Genomic DNA, 16,693 nt, shown 5'->3' with positions numbered 1-16,693 from the left:
TCCATGACATGGCAACAATACTACAGCGAGAATATAAGTTACGCCTCCTTTGCGTGAACATTTAGATGGCGTTATGCAAACTCTTCCCACACAGTGCAGTTACGTAAACATGTGGGGGCCTGTTTAGGAAGGTGTGGACGAGTTTTCATTGTAAGAAAAAATATCTCTTTGGGTTTGAGATTTGTAATACTCCAAAGACTAAGGAAAACTTGAAATCGCATCACGTGACTCTGTTAAATGTGCTGTTTGTGTGTCTCAGGTTGGAGGTTCAAGCTGATGTTCAAAAGGAGCGCTGCAGTCTGAGCGGGGAGTCTGGCACCGTCAGTCTGGGGACAATCAGTGACAACGCTAGCACCAAAGCCATGGCTGGGTCCATTCTCAACGCCTACCTGCCTCTGGACAGGTCTGTGTTCATATGTGACCCTGGACCACAAAACCAGTCATAAGGGTCAATATTTATACATGAGTTTTATACGTCATCTGAAACCTTACTTAACATCCTAATGATTTTTGGCATAAAAGAAAAATCGATCATTTTGAACCATACAATGTGTCGTTGGCTATTGCTACAAATACACCAGTGCTACTTATGACTGGTTTTGTGCTCCAGGGTCACATATATCCAAAAGAACATGAGGTGGCTCAGCGATGGCGCTCGAGCGGTCATTAACAGCAGATGTTGTTGTGCAGCAGGGATGGGAACAGTATGGAGGTGCAGGTGGATGTGGAGTCCAAGCGAGGGAAGCTCAGGCACCACAGCGGCAGCAGCAGTATGGACGACGGCAGCAGCGGAGGACACGGGGCCAGCGTTTGCCCCTCTGAGTGTCCCCACGAGGGCAAGTGCGTTACCTGTCGCTGGGCCAAGGAGCCGTCATCCACTTCCTCCTCTTCCTCTGGCAAGAAGAGCAAAGGCAAGCTGCGCAAAAAGAGCGGCGGAACCAAGATCAACGAGGCGCGTGAAGACATGGACGCCCAGCTGCTGGAGCGCCGCAGCACCAACTCCAGCGAGTTAGACTCACCCTCTCTGAGCGGCAGCCTGCCGTCTGTGGCCGACTCTCACTCCAGCCACTTCTCAGAGTTCAGCTGCTCCGACCTGGACGCCTGCAGACCGCCCTGCTACGAGTCTCACATCCGACATCCCAACACGGGCGGAGCGGTCAGCCCGCTTCCAGAGGTCGAGAACGACCGGCTGGAGAACTGTCCTGCTTCTGGGACCCTCCCTCAAGCAGCGGTCGCCCCTCTAACCCCTGACGGGGCGGCAGAGCGCCCGCTATGCTACATTGCAGAGGAGAATGTGAGTTTAATATGCGCGGCTGATACGGGCCAGAGCTCGTCTAAAGAACGCAATAACAACCTTCCTCAGCCGACTAGCCCTGTGCGTAACGCATGCGTTCAGACAGAGATCTAATCAGAACAGCGAACCTTTATTACCAAGGACTGCACCCTTGTTTGAAGATTTTAAAGCTTGTTTCATGGAGGCTAGTGGGGTTGTTTTTTTGGAGAAGGGCAGGATGCACCTCAAAGTTTCAGAAAGCTCGCTGTGACCAAAGGTTACCGTTTGACCGACAGTCGGTCAGCGCTTACAGTTGGATTCAGAAAGGCAACAAAAGACTGTAAGAGAGCAAGTGATGCACAGAGACTGATGATGTAGCTGTCAATTACACACGCCACAACGTTTCAGTGTTCAGTGCCGCTGAGATGAAGAACCTCACCAGCTCGTGTTTCACCCCAAAATTAAAAGGAAAGAAGAGAAATATCATTCCTTGCATACTGGAGATGAAGCCTCTGTTTTGGACTAGTTTGATCTGTGACATTTTCATGTGAATTAAAGGGATAGTTCACCCAAAAATGAACATCGTCATCATTCACCCTCATGCTGCTTCAAATCTGTATTTTTTTTCTTCTGTGGATAGAAGATTTTGATTTTGAAGATAGATTTAAAAAAATACAATTGAAGTCTGTGGGAACCAAAACGGTTTGGTTACCAACATTCTTCAAAATATCTTTTATGAACTCGAATAGGTTTGGAAGAACATGATGATGAGTAAATGATGACTGAAGTCTCATTTTTAGGTGGACTGTTGCTTTTTAAGCACATTTTTCTCCCTCTTTCTCCTTATTGTAGTATAGTTTTTGTAATTCCTGATTCTTACTAGATTCTTAATACTGTAAAACAGTATTTGTTTTTGGTATTACTGGAAAAAATCAACTGTATGCTTTAAATGGATATATTTTTTTCGAATAAAACAGTCATTTGAATTGGGAGGGAAAATGTGCTTAGTTTTCATGAAAATGTCACAAACCTTATCTTTTCTACAAGTAGGCTTAATTTTTTCTTTAAATGTAATTTCTTACTCCAACATTTTGGGCTGAAATATGACCATGATGTGTTTTTGACAGATAGCATGCGACTGACCCGTGTATTGCGGAGCACCTTCACTACACATGTACACACATATACTCTCAGTTAGCCCACATATAGCTTTTAGACTGTTCAGAGGCACGGGGAAGTCTGGAGGGGTCGAGATGAGCTCATGAGGGACCAGGCAAAAGTAGTTTCGACTTTAGTTTCTTGGGCTTCTTTTCATTTTCCTCGTCTGGTGTTACTGCGCATTTTCCATTTTTGGGAAAAGTTGATGTGTTGAAGCCACGGCTCCTGTGAAGACCTGGATGAAGCCGTGTCGCACCCCCTGCTGGTAGGACGGGGAACTTGACCAAACACTCTCATGAGAGGAATCCTGTTAAAAAAAAAAAAAAAGCCAAGTCCTTAATTGGCTTTTATGGATGCAATGGGTTTATATGTATGAATCAGAAAGATCTGCACCCTGTTAAAAACTAAAAAATTCAGCTTCTTTCCTTATAAAGGCTATGATGATAATCACATTCAGGTTGTTTCAACTGATTAAGTGATTTTAGTTTTTTTTTTTTTTTATTGTATCTGTATTGACTCATGGTGCCTTTTGGATCATAGATGAACCACATTTGTTTTCCGGTTTGTGTCTTATGAGTTCAAATGTATTGGACGAGGCTGCGTTGAATGTTAGCGAGGCGGCGTAGCATCGTCCCGGGGACTACACATGGGACGGCCTACCAAAGACAGCACTCAGGCTCACTGACGACGACTCCTGCACACTTCAGCACACTTCAACACAGACGCCTCCTCAGACTCTTGTGTATGCACTGTTCATCAGCTTCATTTCTGTTGCTCTTTCTCGCTGGGACTGATCCAATGCCACAAGCTGCTTTGTTTTTGTTCTTTCTGTTTCTTTTGTGTTTTTCTTCTGTTTTGAGCCTGCCCATATTTTACGAATATTATTTCAGAGGCCAGGGCCGATTGATTTCTAACTTGTTCAAAACAGCTTGTTATTTGTATATTTGCTTTATAATATGCGTGTAAATGCATATCGAAGTGAAAATAAAAACAGGAATCCAGATGTGTGGTCTGTGTGTAACTGACAGCTGTTGAGATGCCAGATGTTATGTCAGTGTGTGTAGGTGAAAGAATAGAATTTTATATATACTATTGGGGTGTGAAATATTAGCAGAAGAGGTTAAGTGAAAATTTGAATTTAAAAAATGAATATTAATTTGTGTCACAAAGCCATAAGAAATGCTGTGAAATAATTGTTGCATTTTGTTATCCATTGAAACTGCTAAAATAAAACCTTAATATAGTATTACTGAATTTTAGTAATATAAGACATTTAATACCACTATAAATTTTGGGGTCAGTATTTAATTTTTTTTTCAGCAAAGATGCATTAAATAATCAAAAGTTACAGTCGAGACATTTGTTACAAAACATAAAATTTCAAATGAATGTTCTTTTAGAATTTTCTATTAACCAGAGAATTCTAAATGGAAAAGGTATCATGATTTTCCCCAATCATATATATATAATAATAATCTGAAATATTTCTTGAGCAGCAAATCATTTTATCAGAATGACTTCTGAAGATCATGTGAGACTGAAGACTGGAGGAATGATGCTGAAAATACAGCTTTATCGTCACTAGAATAAATTTTACAACATATTCATCACAGGAAACTTATTTTACATTGTAATAATATTTAACAATATTACTGTTTTTTTCCCCCTTGTTTTATGACCGTATTTAAAAAAAATAATAAACTAGTGACCCCAAACTTTGAACAGCAGAGTACATTCAAATCATTTGGATGTATTATCTAAAATGGGTTGCTATTTTAGCTTTATATTTCCAGTGGTTTTGCAATTATAAAACAATCGTTATATAATTTCTAATGGCACAAATATTTCTTCTAGTAATTTATAAAGCCATTTATTTAGCTGATGCAAATTTATTTATCTGAAACATATTTCTTTTGCTGACATCCCAAAGAAAAACTACATCTAATCTTATTGCACATTCATACCTTGTGGTATCTTGTGTTTTATCTATGCATATTGAGACAATGGTTGGTCTGGAAGATGTCAAAAAAAAAAATGATGCTACATGTATGCATATATCACACAGTACAACAGAATAGCTATTAAAAATATATTAAATCCTGAGAAATGAGATATTTAAATGTAGCAAATTAAATTCCTATACAGTTTTTTCTGAGAGTGTTAAATCACTCCATATGTGAGCCACAGCTTCTTATAAAAGGCACGTTCTCTCTCATATACTCGACAACCTTCCCATCAGAAGCTGAGAATCCCATTTGTTTCACGCTTCCTAGCCATGCCATGCTCACACGTGCCTATACTGAAGCCAGAGTTACAGAGGATGAACTGTTTGCATGCTTTGCATTGTCAGTGTTGCATCAGACAATATTCCTAGAAGAAGGTGAGATGAGTGTTTGCTGGAAGGGAAACTTTAGTTGCAGCGCATGACAGTCTAAGGATGAATGGACCCTCGTGGAGAGACTGTGGGACCCGTGAGCTGAATTCTCAGGCTTGCTGGATCTGCTGTGTTTGGATTTAATGAAGGAGGGTCTGTTCTTCCTGTAGCTCTCTGTTCATTTCATCCTTTATTGCCTCGATGTCAACCTGCAGAGAGGAAACAGTCACAGTCAGCATCATGTATGTCACATTGAAGCCAGTTGTTGCCATTTAAGTGCTACATTTGGTGAGAACCTCGAGAGAACGAGACAAAATTGGAACATGCAAACTCAGAAGTATGAAAAAGTCTGAACTTGCAAGATATAAACCCAGACTTCTGGAAAAAGGCAGAATTTGAGATATAAACTCAGAATTCGGAGAAATTCAGAAGTATGAGAAAAAAGTTGGAATTTGTGAGATATAGACTCAGATCCTCTCTCGATGCGAGTCTCTGACTTTTTTTTAGTTTTTTGTGAGAAACAAAAGTTCAAGAACATTTGAAAAAAAAGTTGCTCGGTATGTATCATTCATATCTGTTGCATAAACACATGGTTATGAGCCAAAGTTTAGTCCTTGAGGATCAGGGATTTGCTTGGTTATGATGAACAATACTAATAAGGACCCTTGCCTCAGTAAACAGCACTAATCAGCTAAACCTAAGGTTAAAGTTCACTGAGGTACCATGGGTGATTACAGCGGCTGTTAGATAAATAATGGTTTAGGTGTTTTCAGGTTCGTTTTTTGTTACTCTCTCTCTAGAACACTTAAATGATCCGTTGCTGCATTCTGCAATCACATTTTTATAAACTTAGCATAAAACTGTTCCCAGTCTGTTCATCAGTGTTAGGGTTTTGTCAGTGCCTCGTTCTGCAGGTCTCTCATTCACTCAACCTTTTCCTTCAGAACGGATACATTTAGTGAGATGCTCCGACAACAGTCAAGTGACTTAGCAATATTGTGTCTATTTAAATTACTTACTTATTAACTTTGTGTCTGCTGAACAACAGTGATATTGATTAAACAAATATGTAGGATAAACAGTTTATTAATAATGAATAATTTAAAATCGTTTACATTTTCTAATTCCGCGGGAAAACCATGGACTTGGTTGGCAACACTGGAGACAGCGCTTGCAGCGGTAGCTCCGCCCACACGCTCTTCTGATTGGCTGTGGCTTGTGATTGATTTTGTCACTCTTGTAGCATGAGTCGACTGGACGCCAACTCAAGATGGTTTTCTTCATTTTATGTACTTCTTATCATGCTGATGTATGTTGAAGTGCTTGTTTTTCGGAAAAGTGCGGTTTTAGTTAGTTATGTGATGCTACAATATAGGATGTGACTTCATGATTGTGCGCTTGTGATCCTGGGGTAACAGTTAACGCATTGCAAGTAACACGAAACAGATTACTTTTTGAAAGTTACTAGTAAAGTCATGCATTACTAAAAAAAAATGTCGGAGTTACTTAAAAAAAATAACATGGTGCTCGTGAGCACTGGGTTAGCTGTAACAGACGTGGTTCGCAAACATGCTAGCGTAACAAAATGTACAGTATTTACTAGTTACAAAATCAATATTATAAAGAGTAAAAAGTGCTACAAAATTCATAAATATTTTGAAGATATCCCCGAACATTTATTTTACCATAGTAATTTTTCATTTCAGTGTTTATTATTCATTTAAAATGAGACAATCTGCTATAATTTTAATCTCCATTTATCAGTTTAGATAGTTTTTTAATGCTTCGATAACTAGAAGACACTAGCAGACGGACAATGTTGTAACACTGCGTTACAATGTGCCTCGCTTTTATTAAACTATGCTATTCCATGACATTAGCGATGTTATTTATACTAGTAACTTTAAGTTAACTTTAGTTACTTCGCAAGTAGCGCAATATTGTAACGCCTTATTTTTAAAAGTAACAGTGTTGTTCCAAGAAACTGATTCTGAGATAAAATTCTAATGTTTAAAATAAAACCTGAGAATTCCGAGGAAAAAAAATAATTTGTGAGATATAAACTGAGAATTCTGAGATTAAAGTCTAAATTTTGAGATATATACTGAGAATTAAGAAGAAAAAAATTGAATTTGCGAGATATAAACTTTGTGAGAAACAAGTGCGAATTGTGGGATATAACTCAGGATATCTCAAAATATTAACGTATTTAGTTACTTTTCTTAGCGAGTAGCGCAATATTGTAATGTATTATTTTTTAAAGTACTGGTGTTGTTCCAAAAAACTGATTTCCTTCAACAGTCTGCACTGTGCTAGTCTTCATCTCTCATTGGCAGTGAGACTTTACCTTGAGAATTAGCCATAAGACTCTCTCTCAGCAGGTTAGTGACTGTCTCCAGCTCCTTCTCGGCCTCCTGCACGTTCGGATCCAACTGCAGCACTTCCTGTAAATCAGTGCTGGCTGACAGATAGTCCTGATGGAGAACACACAGACTCTGAATTCAACACTATCATGATATAAGGTCAGTTTGATGTTGCATGCACAATCATTATTCACAATGTTTAACACGTAACATGCACAAAAATAAAGGAGACATGCTTTCTTGTGAGTATAAATGGCATATTTGATGGCAAAACACACACCTTCAAGCCTTTGTGTGCTAGTGCTCTTCTGTAAAATGCTTTCTTGTTGTTTGGCTCGATCTGGAGCGCAGAATCACAGTCCTGTTTGGCTTCTGCGAAACCATCCAGCTTGAGATAGCACAGCGCTCTGGAAAACACAGCAGACATGTCTCATTCTCCAGTGCGGCATACTCTCTCCTCCGGTGTTTTATGCTGGAGTTGTCAGAGCTAATTGCTGACTGAAAAGCCTCGTCTGAGCTGCTCCAGGCTCAGGCTCAGGTCCAGATGTGCAGCTGGTTCAGTTCACTGCTGCTTTGTAAGTGTTTAGCTGTGTTCAGAACAGTGCACTGCTTGCTTCACACTGTATAGTGTATACTATATTGGTGATATATCTGAACACAGCTTGTGTTTGGCTGATTATGTCAGTGTAGGACAGGTTTACCTGTTAGTGTAGATGGCACATTCATCAGGTTTGATGGCCAGACATTCGCTGTATTTGTCCACAGCATCTTGAAACTGGCCGTTCTTCACCGCTTCGTTTCCTTCTTGCTTCAGCAGTGTGAACCGAACCTCTGCTTTTCTGGCTGTGGAGAAAGAAGATTCACAGTGGAATTACACTTCTGAATAGTTCTCTTAATTATAGCGTCCAGTCTAAAAGAGTAAATGTCACAAAACCTGTCAAGAACACGTCTGGGTCATACTTCTCAAAACTACAAAAACAAACAAATTAAAATGTAATCATGTTTAAGAACATTTCCCTCCCAAATTCTCATTATTGTAGTGCAACAACAACAACAACAACAAAAATACATTTTAATGATGCAAGTAAAGTACATTTTAAGATCAAAGTTACTGTATTACAGTATACTGAAAAATTCAAGGTGAACGTATCCTTAATAACACACAATGTTAAAACAAATAAGCTTATTTTTTCTTTATGCAAAATGTAATTTCCAGCTATATTTTAATATATTTTCTATACAATTATTTATATATATTTTTCCGTTTTATTTTTAGATTTATTTTAATTTTTGTTCTGGTTTGTTTAAAGGAAATTTTGTTGTGTGCTTTTGTCATATTTTTATTTGTTTTTTAATCTTTATTTTTTAAATAGAAGTCTTAGTACTTTTTAAATTTTACATTTTCTATTTCTATTTATTTTATTTCAGGGACCAAATAGGCTTGTGTCTGTGTGGTTGGCAGCTCTGCAGTGGTTGGTCTCACACTCATAAAAATAAAGGTGCTTCACGATGCCAAAGAAGAACCTTTCGTGTCTAAATGGTTCCATAAAGAACCTTTAACATCTGTGTCTCAAAGGGTTCTTTGAGGCGAAAAAAGGAATTCTTCAGATTATAAAAAGGTAAGAAAGAGATGTTTTTTTAAAGAACCGAATGAACTGAATGGTTCTTTGTGGAACCAAAAATGGTTCACCTATTGCATCTCTGTAAAGTGCCTTTATTTCCAAGAGTTCAGTAGCAGTGCAGGCAGCGAGTTCAGTGGCAATAACATAACATACACCCATAACTGTGACTTCATCTGGCTCAAAGGACAGCAGAGCAAAGGTTGTCCCATTGTTAATGTTATCGGGTGTTGATGTGTGCCTTGTGATCATGTGGCTCTTCCTTTCTCAGATCAGAATGAAACCGGAGCCGTCTGGTTCCATTACGACGAGAGCTGACTATGTTACGCTTTTACATTATTGATTGCCATCAAGCGTGGTACATCCACGCTGACAAATGCTGTTAGATGCAGCATGTGACTGAACCTGTTTGCATAATTCGTGCAAACGTGTGAACAACATCAAATTCAGACCTCACACACAATGTCGAACCTAATAAGGCTTCCTGGCAGGCATTTGTTCAACAGCATTTTTTCTGCATGTATTATTCATCAGCATTGGCCTGCATTTGTAGGTCTTTGGTGTTCCAGTATGGATTTCTGTTTGGAAATGCATAATGTTTTAATGCATGCAGCCCTCTTTCATAACCTCAGCATGAATGTCCTGGTCCTGGTCTGTATAGCCATGCTTCAGTAATAAAAATCAACCTGCAGGTTTGATGCGGCTCAGAAATGGCATGAATGCATTTACATAGCAATTCTAGCTGTATACTTTAATATAAAGGGATGGGTCTGAGCAGGCATTTCATCACTCTCAGCAAATATATGACGCTCTCTAAAGACACGCAGCAAGATCCTTGAGGTAATCCCCTAAAACCGGTTCAAACATAACGAAAACCTTAACGAAAATGAGCCAGATTACAGACAGCTCATGAGCCAGCTGCAGTTTAAGTTAAGTTAGCCTACTGTAAGCAAGTTATTAATTACTAGCTACAAATTACATCTTCAACAGTGTAAGTATTACTTTACTAATTACTCTCTTTAAAAATGAATGCATTGCTTCCAGTTACTTCATTAATCCCAAATCGATCTCAACCATTTGCAAGATACGAGGACAGACACGAAACTGCTCTTTTAATTCTGTCAAATAGATAATATAAATGTGCATATATTATTCCTGAACCAACCAAAGTATTTAAAGGAAGAAGGTTACAATAAAAACACATATTTTAACATCAGACACTAAATTCACTATTGGTTTATAGAGTAGTGTGTTGACACTTTTACAATAAGGCATCATTTGTTAACATTAGTTAATGTAATAACTAAAATGAATGAACAATACAATTATAACGCTTTTTATTAATCTTTGTTCATTTTAGTTAAAAATACAGTCAATATATATATATATATATATATATATACAGTATTTTCCTCCTAACACATTGAAAACGTCATCTGGGGTGTGTGATTTCAGCTGTTCCTACACTGTTTGTACATTTAGAATAAGTACAAAAGATATTGATGAACCATGAATTGAAAACATATAAAACGCAGATTTCACGCTAAAATTAATGAATGACGCCCACTTTTAATAACCTAAAGATAAGATATATCTTCAAAGAGAGACCTAGGTTAACCCTTTCAGGTGTGAAAGGCACAGATATTAACATATATCTTAGCTTTTGGGAAACTATTTGAAACTGTACCATCCGTGTACACTTATTAATTATGCTTTATTGAGTCCAAAGCGGTCTGTTCTGTCTGGTAGCTGTGTTCTGGTGTGGTTGGTCCTGGTTCAGGGGCAATGCGGTGTTCACTCACCCTTCTCCTGCTGGGCTCTGTCTGCGCGGGCCTGCAGGACCTCTGCGCTGGGCTCATCTTTACGGTGCTGCTGGGCCGAAAACGGAACCATTGGGATCTCTGGAAGCTTCTCTCGCCAGTCAGGACCGTCCTGCTCGATCAGCATTTTAGTGATTCTGAGATCACAAACACAATCAGAACAAATTAAATTACTGACATTTTTTACATTTCACTGCAAAAAGTAACTTCCTTACAGGACATTGCACCCAAAAAATGCATTTCTGTCATCATTACTCACTCTCAAGTTGCTCCAAACCTGAGACCTGCACTATTAAAAATTAAAGGCGCTTCACAGCGATGCCATAGAAATTCAGTCAAAGATTCTTCAAAGAACCATCTATATCTGACCTTTTTATAATCTGAAGATACTAATCTTCTTTTGCCACAAAGAACCTTTTGTGAAACAGAAAGGTTCTTCAGATGATAAAGGTTCTTTATGGAACTATTTAGACAAAAAGGTTATTCTATGGCATTGTGAAGCACCTTTATTTTTTTAGAATGTCGAGTTTCTTTCTTCTGCTGAACACAAAAGAAAATATTTTGAAGAATGTGAAAAGACGAAATGTTGATGACCCCTACTGACTATCAAAGTACTTTTTCCCATACAATGGAAGTCAGTGGGGACTGAAACCGAAACATTCTTCAAAATATCTTCTCTTGTGTTCGGCAGAAGAAAGAAACTCCTTCAGGTTTAGAAAAACATGAGAGTGATTAATTAAAACATAATTAGAATTTTTTGAGCTAACTTTTCTTTTAAAGGGTAAAATCACCCAAATTTGACCAAATTATCCAAGTTTTGTTAATAATACCTCATGTTTTTCCAAACCCTAGAACGTAATCAGCGTTGTGTAGGTTTAGCATGTGTGCGCTGTCTACTGAACGGGAACAACACTGATTACGTTGATTACGTTCTTGGGTACTCTAAAAAATGTCAGAAGACGGTAAATTGGGGAGAAAAATTGTCGGATTAATTGTTATTGTTTTCTTTTCGCACAAAAAGTAGCTTAGTAAAATTAAGGTTGAACCCCTGATGTCACATGGATTATTTTACCCGTCTCCTTGTTTCGTGTTGATCATGGTAATATCATTGCTGTCTATGGGAGGGTCGGAGAGCTCTCGGATTTCATCAAAAATATCTTAATTTGTGTCCTGAGGATGAACGGAGGTCTTATGGGTTTGAAACAACATGAGGGTGAGTAATTAATGACAGAATGACTGCTCTTGTTTTCCAGTTTAAAAAAATGTATAAACGTCCTTGAAATTAAATGAATTTACTTTTTCTCTGACAATACATCTTTTGAAGTTTATTTTCTATTCTATTGTCAACATTTAAAAAAACATTTGTAATTAAAACAAGACTGTATGAAAAAGTACTGGTAAGTTATGGCTTAAGTTTACAGACATTTGATTTAACCCCAAAACACAATCATGCAATGTGTAATTATATTGAATTACACATTGCATGATTGTGTTTTGGGGTTAAAATCAAATGTCTGTAAACTTAAACCATAACTTGGTTAAAATCAATACGAAAAATTGATTGCGCCATATTTGTACAGAAGCATAAATATTACTCAAAATAGACGGCAATATATATATATGCACAATTAGTAAATTGACCCTGTTTTAAAGATTTTTTAGGAAGTTACATTTGTAAATGTATTAAAATGTCACTCTGCAGTCTGAATTGTACCTGTGCACACTGTCGTGAGCCGCCTGCACACTGATGTCTATCTGCAGGACTGTCTTGTAATCCACGTAGGCTTTCTTGTAGCGCTCCAGAGTCTCATAGGCCATCGCCCGCCGGAGGAGGGGCTTCAGCGAGAAGGGGCGGAGCTCCAGAGCCCTAACAAATAAACAGGATGAGACAGAGGATCAGGATCTTTCTCTGATCCTGTGTCCTATAATGAACTCTCTAAATCTACCATTCATAAAGCTGTATGTGTTGGAGACAAAATATTCATGCTAAAATGCCAGATAAGCCAAAGTGTGTGTTATTTTCTCCTTTCCTGTAATTTTCCTGTCTTTCCTCTAAGATCTGTTATGGATGCATCCAAACAGGACAACGGAAAGTACAGTATGATTTCAAGACTTCACTGGCTCATTGAAATTGTATTATTTCCCTCCAAAGGAGCAGAACACGGTAACAGACTGCCGGGGATCTTAGTGACGGTTAACCAGTCTGCTGGTAAAGCTCCTTACAGTGCAACTAACCGAGTTGAGTGTTAATCTTTCTGAGACAGTATTACCTCACACGTAAATCCAAGCCAGACGCAGCTCTGATTTTTCTGTGAAAGTCTGGCCCATGATTCATTGAACAGAGTGAGCATGTAAATGTGTGGTTAACCTGCTGCAGTCCTGAATGCAGTCTGCGCTGTTTCCATCTTTGAGGTAGCATGCAGCTCTATTGGAGTACAGAATACAGAGATCCTCTGGGCTGTCGATACCTGCAAATACAAGCACAGCGCTGAAAATAGACCAAGAAAGCAGCTTTAGTTCTGCATGGACACAAGTGGGAGGATCAGGCAGCCATTCATGCTGGAATACATTTTGTTTAGTCACCTGATATCATGTTACAAACCCAATTAGTCATAGAACAATCACTCTGGGAAGCTGAGTTTGGAAAGACAGTACATCCCATTATGTAACTTTAAAGGGCACACCCATAATGCCAAGTGGCGGAAGTGAGCGGCATTCTGGTTAAACGCTTTCACTTCTGTTTCACAAAAATGCGACTTAGGTCCCCAACATGCAATGGTTTGATGAACATTTAAGACCTTTTCCATGGGACATCTAGATCTAGATCGTAATGCCTCTCTATGAACCGGTATTGGATTCCTCCTCTGCATTACTCAACACTGCTTAACAGGATCTATGCAGTGTTTGCGCAATAGATGCTTTCGTAGTCCACAATACACTATGAGTTATTAAAATGTGCTGGTTAATTTGGAACACCCAGTACTTTTAAGTCAGTATAAGTCACCAAACTATTTATGCACACATATAATATATAATATTTCAACATAAATACTTGTACCCCACGAGTGGTTGAAATGTTAATTGATTTGAAAAATCCAGTTGGTTTAAGACGGTATACTATAAAAGTATTGAAATATTGTCACCTAACCAAAAATGGCATTTTGCGGCAAACCAAAATCTGCTACATATATTATTCATATAATTTCAATATACTTACACAAAATACTTTTTCCCACCAGAATATTTTAAAAACCAACTGCTTTTAAGTCAATATAGTATTAAAACAAAATCACCTTACCAAAAATACCATCTTGGTAACACCAAAACATGTTACATTATAAATAAAATAAATCTGCTAAATAATTAAAGTTATTTTAACATAAAATACTTGCCAGAAAAAAAGTACTTTTAAGTCAGTTTACTATTGAGAGTAGGAAAACGGATACTATCAAATACCATGTTGCCAAAAATGTCATTTTGCTGACACCAAAAATGGTTAAATACATGATATTATCACATATATAATTATTTTGAGATAAAAACCTATAGTTAAAATGTTAGTTGAGTATATAAGTTGGTACATATATAATATTGCCAAAAATTTTATTTTGGTGACACCTGAAATCTGTCAAATGTATTATTTTAACGAACATAATTTCAAGATAATTAAACACAAAATACTAGGATCCCACTAGATCATTAAAAAACAGTACTTTTATGTCAGTGTACTAGTAAAACAATGATTAACTTACCAAAGTAGTCGCCTTACCAAAAATGTGCAATGTCGGTTAGACCAAAGCCCGTTATATCTACTCTTTTAACACAGATGTCTGATTTTGACAGCAGGCACTAAAACAAAATACTTGTACTCTACCAGCTTCTGTACATCCGTCGATGGCCTGTGTGTATTTCTCCAGTGCGTCCCCAAACTGTCCATTTTTGAACAACATATTGCCCTCATTTTTGAGCCTGGCCAGTGGAGGAGGAAGGGCCCCACATGGGGCGTCCAGATTACAGCTCGCCCCAGCAGTACCACTGTGTGCCGGACCGGAGCCCTGAGGCTCTTCCTGGCTCTTGCCGGCTGGAAGGGTGCCATTGACTGCCGGCCTCTTCCCTTGGACTTCCTTTGAGCTGGCTTTGTTGTTTCCAGGGCTCCTGTTGTGTCCCGGGGTCCCAGGTTGAGAGTGCGGGCCCCCTCCCTCTCCGTGACCGGGGCCCTTCTTCTGTGAATTCCCCATGGCTGCCGTCCTCACACACACTCACACACTCATACACTCTCTCGCTCTCTTCCTGTTCCCTGCGCAGACTGTGAGGCTCAGCCAGACGTGGGAGGACACGCCTCCTGCGGGGCGCACTGTGACATCATGCGGGGGGAGGGGCTGCGGAGCTGCTGCAGAGTGGGGGAGGTTTTCTGTGAAACAGCAGCCAGGGGAGTTCAAACGGCCCTCTGCTGCAATTCATTGTGCGGAAAATCAGCTGCAGAGCCCTTCAGCTGACACTGCTCAGGGTCTCTTCACGCTTGAAGTTTACCGTTTGTTTTATGGCTTCTGAACGACTTTATGATGTCATTTCTGTGCTTTATATAGTCAAAATACAGCTCATGCATTACCAGACAAAAGTTTGGAATAATTCTAATTTTTGAATGTTCTGGAAACAAGTCTTGTGTACTCATAGAAGCCGCAGTTATTTGATAAAAAATACAGTAAAAACATTCATACTGAGAAAATATTACAACAAATTAAAAATAACCGTCTTCTATTTTTATCTTTTTTGAGCAAAGCTGAATTTCCAGCAACGTTGCTCCAGTTTTCAGTATCACAGGATCCTTCAGAAATCATGAAAATATGTTTGAAAAATCAATCATTAATAGCTGCTTGATTTTTTTTCCTTTTATTTCAGGATACTTTGGTGAATAGAAAATTTAAAAGCATTTATTTGAAAAGAATAATTGTAATGAATGTCTTTACTGTCAAGTTCAATTTAATGCATCCTTGCTGAATTAAAAAAAAACTGAAGATTGGAGATATGATGCTGAAAATGCAGCTTTACATCACAGGAATAAATTACATAACAAATGGTTATTCTAAATTGTAATATTTCACAATATTACCATTTTATTTACAGTATTTTTGATCACTTAAATGCAGCATTGACAAGCATAAGAGACTTATTTAAAAGAAAATATTTACCATTTCTGACCACTAGTGTGGCTGTTCATTGAAAGAAACAGAAAATTGATTTTGTGCTTCTACCAGCACAGAAGTTATTCCGTTTAGCCATTTCTATTTTGGTTACAGTAACAAATTGCGCAGGAAACACTCTTAAAAACAAAGGTTTGAAAGGGTGTTTTTGCAGTGATGCCATAGAAGAACCATTTTTGGTTCTCCATAGAACCTTTCAGTTTCTAAAAGAACCATTTTGAAGAACATTTTAGAAATCTTAAAATTTTTCGACTATAAAGAACCTTTACTGCGTTTGAAAGGTCCCATGGATGTTTAAAGTTCCTCACAGAACCATCGATGCCAATAAAGAACCGTTATTTTTAAGAGTGTGGATTTAAAGGTTTAGGATTATGAAACTGTCCAAATTTGAGCAAAGTTGTGATTCTGATCATCTGAATTAATACAGATCAACAGATTTGTTGTGCAGTTTTTGCATCTATTAAAGCAGAACATTTTATTTTTTTTCTCAAATCATGCTGGATCATCAGGTTTCACACAAACCTGTGGAATCTACTGTAAAACACAACAATGACAACAAGTATTTTGACTTTGTTTAATATATATTTGTTTTTCAAAAGAACTTCATGTGATTGGGCGAAACATATCCCCAGGCAGATTTCACAACAGGTTCACAAGTTTTCACAAGTCCTATTTTGCTTGTGAAATTTCGGTAATAAGACCGCACCTTAATGATGGCTGATAATATTTCCATTTCTAATGGGGAAAAAATCCCTTCATCCATCCTAAACTACAAGAACAACTCACTACTTGATTTGAGCAGGGTTTACACCAAATAATAAGTCAATTTATAATTCTAAACTGCAAATACAAAAAGAAAACACCCACTCAGAATTTTTGTAAATT

At 38.1% G+C, this 16,693-nt stretch overlaps 4 protein-coding genes across 5 annotated transcripts in view; 2 read left to right on the top strand and 2 right to left on the bottom strand.

Moving 5' to 3' along the window:
• rnf19a (ring finger protein 19A, RBR E3 ubiquitin protein ligase) overlaps nucleotides 1–1,492 on the top strand; it is a 43,050-nt gene extending 41,558 nt beyond the window's left edge. The window contains exons 9-10 of one of the 2 annotated variants that reach the window (XM_059556791.1): nucleotides 260–403; nucleotides 691–1,492. In XM_059556791.1, coding sequence (XP_059412774.1) covers nucleotides 260–403; nucleotides 691–1,408 — 862 coding nt within the window. In that variant the 3' untranslated portion in view covers nucleotides 1,409–1,492. The remainder of the gene's footprint in view (nucleotides 1–259; nucleotides 404–690) is intronic. The other variant, XM_059556792.1, reaches the window with a different exon arrangement.
• A 2,808-nt stretch (nucleotides 1,493–4,300) lies between these two features.
• spag1a (sperm associated antigen 1a) lies at nucleotides 4,301–14,907 on the bottom strand. Its single transcript, XM_059556790.1, has 8 exons — nucleotides 14,482–14,907; nucleotides 12,976–13,075; nucleotides 12,322–12,474; nucleotides 10,590–10,744; nucleotides 7,870–8,011; nucleotides 7,449–7,575; nucleotides 7,153–7,279; nucleotides 4,301–5,014 (listed from the first exon to the last, which is right to left on the bottom strand). The coding sequence occupies exons 1-8, from the start codon at nucleotides 14,843–14,845 to the stop codon at nucleotides 5,010–5,012; spliced, it is 1,173 nt and encodes a 390-aa protein (XP_059412773.1). The 5' UTR covers nucleotides 14,846–14,907; the 3' UTR covers nucleotides 4,301–5,009.
• LOC132145638 (protein mono-ADP-ribosyltransferase PARP10-like) overlaps nucleotides 7,208–16,693 on the top strand; it is a 27,457-nt gene continuing 17,971 nt past the window's right edge. The window contains exon 1 of the mRNA XM_059556789.1: nucleotides 7,208–7,327. The gene's annotated coding sequence lies outside the window, so the exon portion shown is untranslated. The remainder of the gene's footprint in view (nucleotides 7,328–16,693) is intronic.
• Nucleotides 16,371–16,693, bottom strand: part of LOC132144789 (DNA-directed RNA polymerases I, II, and III subunit RPABC4) — a 1,608-nt gene continuing 1,285 nt past the window's right edge. The window contains exon 4 of the mRNA XM_059555360.1: nucleotides 16,371–16,693. This exon is cut by the window's right edge and continues 132 nt beyond it. The gene's annotated coding sequence lies outside the window, so the exon portion shown is untranslated.

This window comes from Carassius carassius, chromosome 8 (assembly GCF_963082965.1).
Source record: "Carassius carassius chromosome 8, fCarCar2.1, whole genome shotgun sequence".
In the NCBI taxonomy this organism is placed as follows: Eukaryota; Metazoa; Chordata; class Actinopteri; order Cypriniformes; family Cyprinidae; genus Carassius; species Carassius carassius.
This window is presented reverse-complemented; position numbering and strand designations above follow the sequence as displayed.

What these genes read in the sequence shown, in the direction of transcription:
- spag1a (XM_059556790.1), bottom strand. Translation starts at nt 14,845, where the DNA reads ATGGGGAATTCACAGAAGAAGGGCCCCGGTCACGGAGAGGGAGGGGGC. An exon ending in TGTGCCATCTACACTAACAG is followed by an intron (nt 7,576 to 7,869) that starts GTAAACCTGTCC and finishes TGTGTTTTCCAG; the next exon opens with AGCGCTGTGCTATCTCAAGC. An exon ending in TAGCACACAAAGGCTTGAAG is followed by an intron (nt 7,280 to 7,448) that starts GTGTGTGTTTTG and finishes GTTCTCCATCAG; the next exon opens with GACTATCTGTCAGCCAGCAC.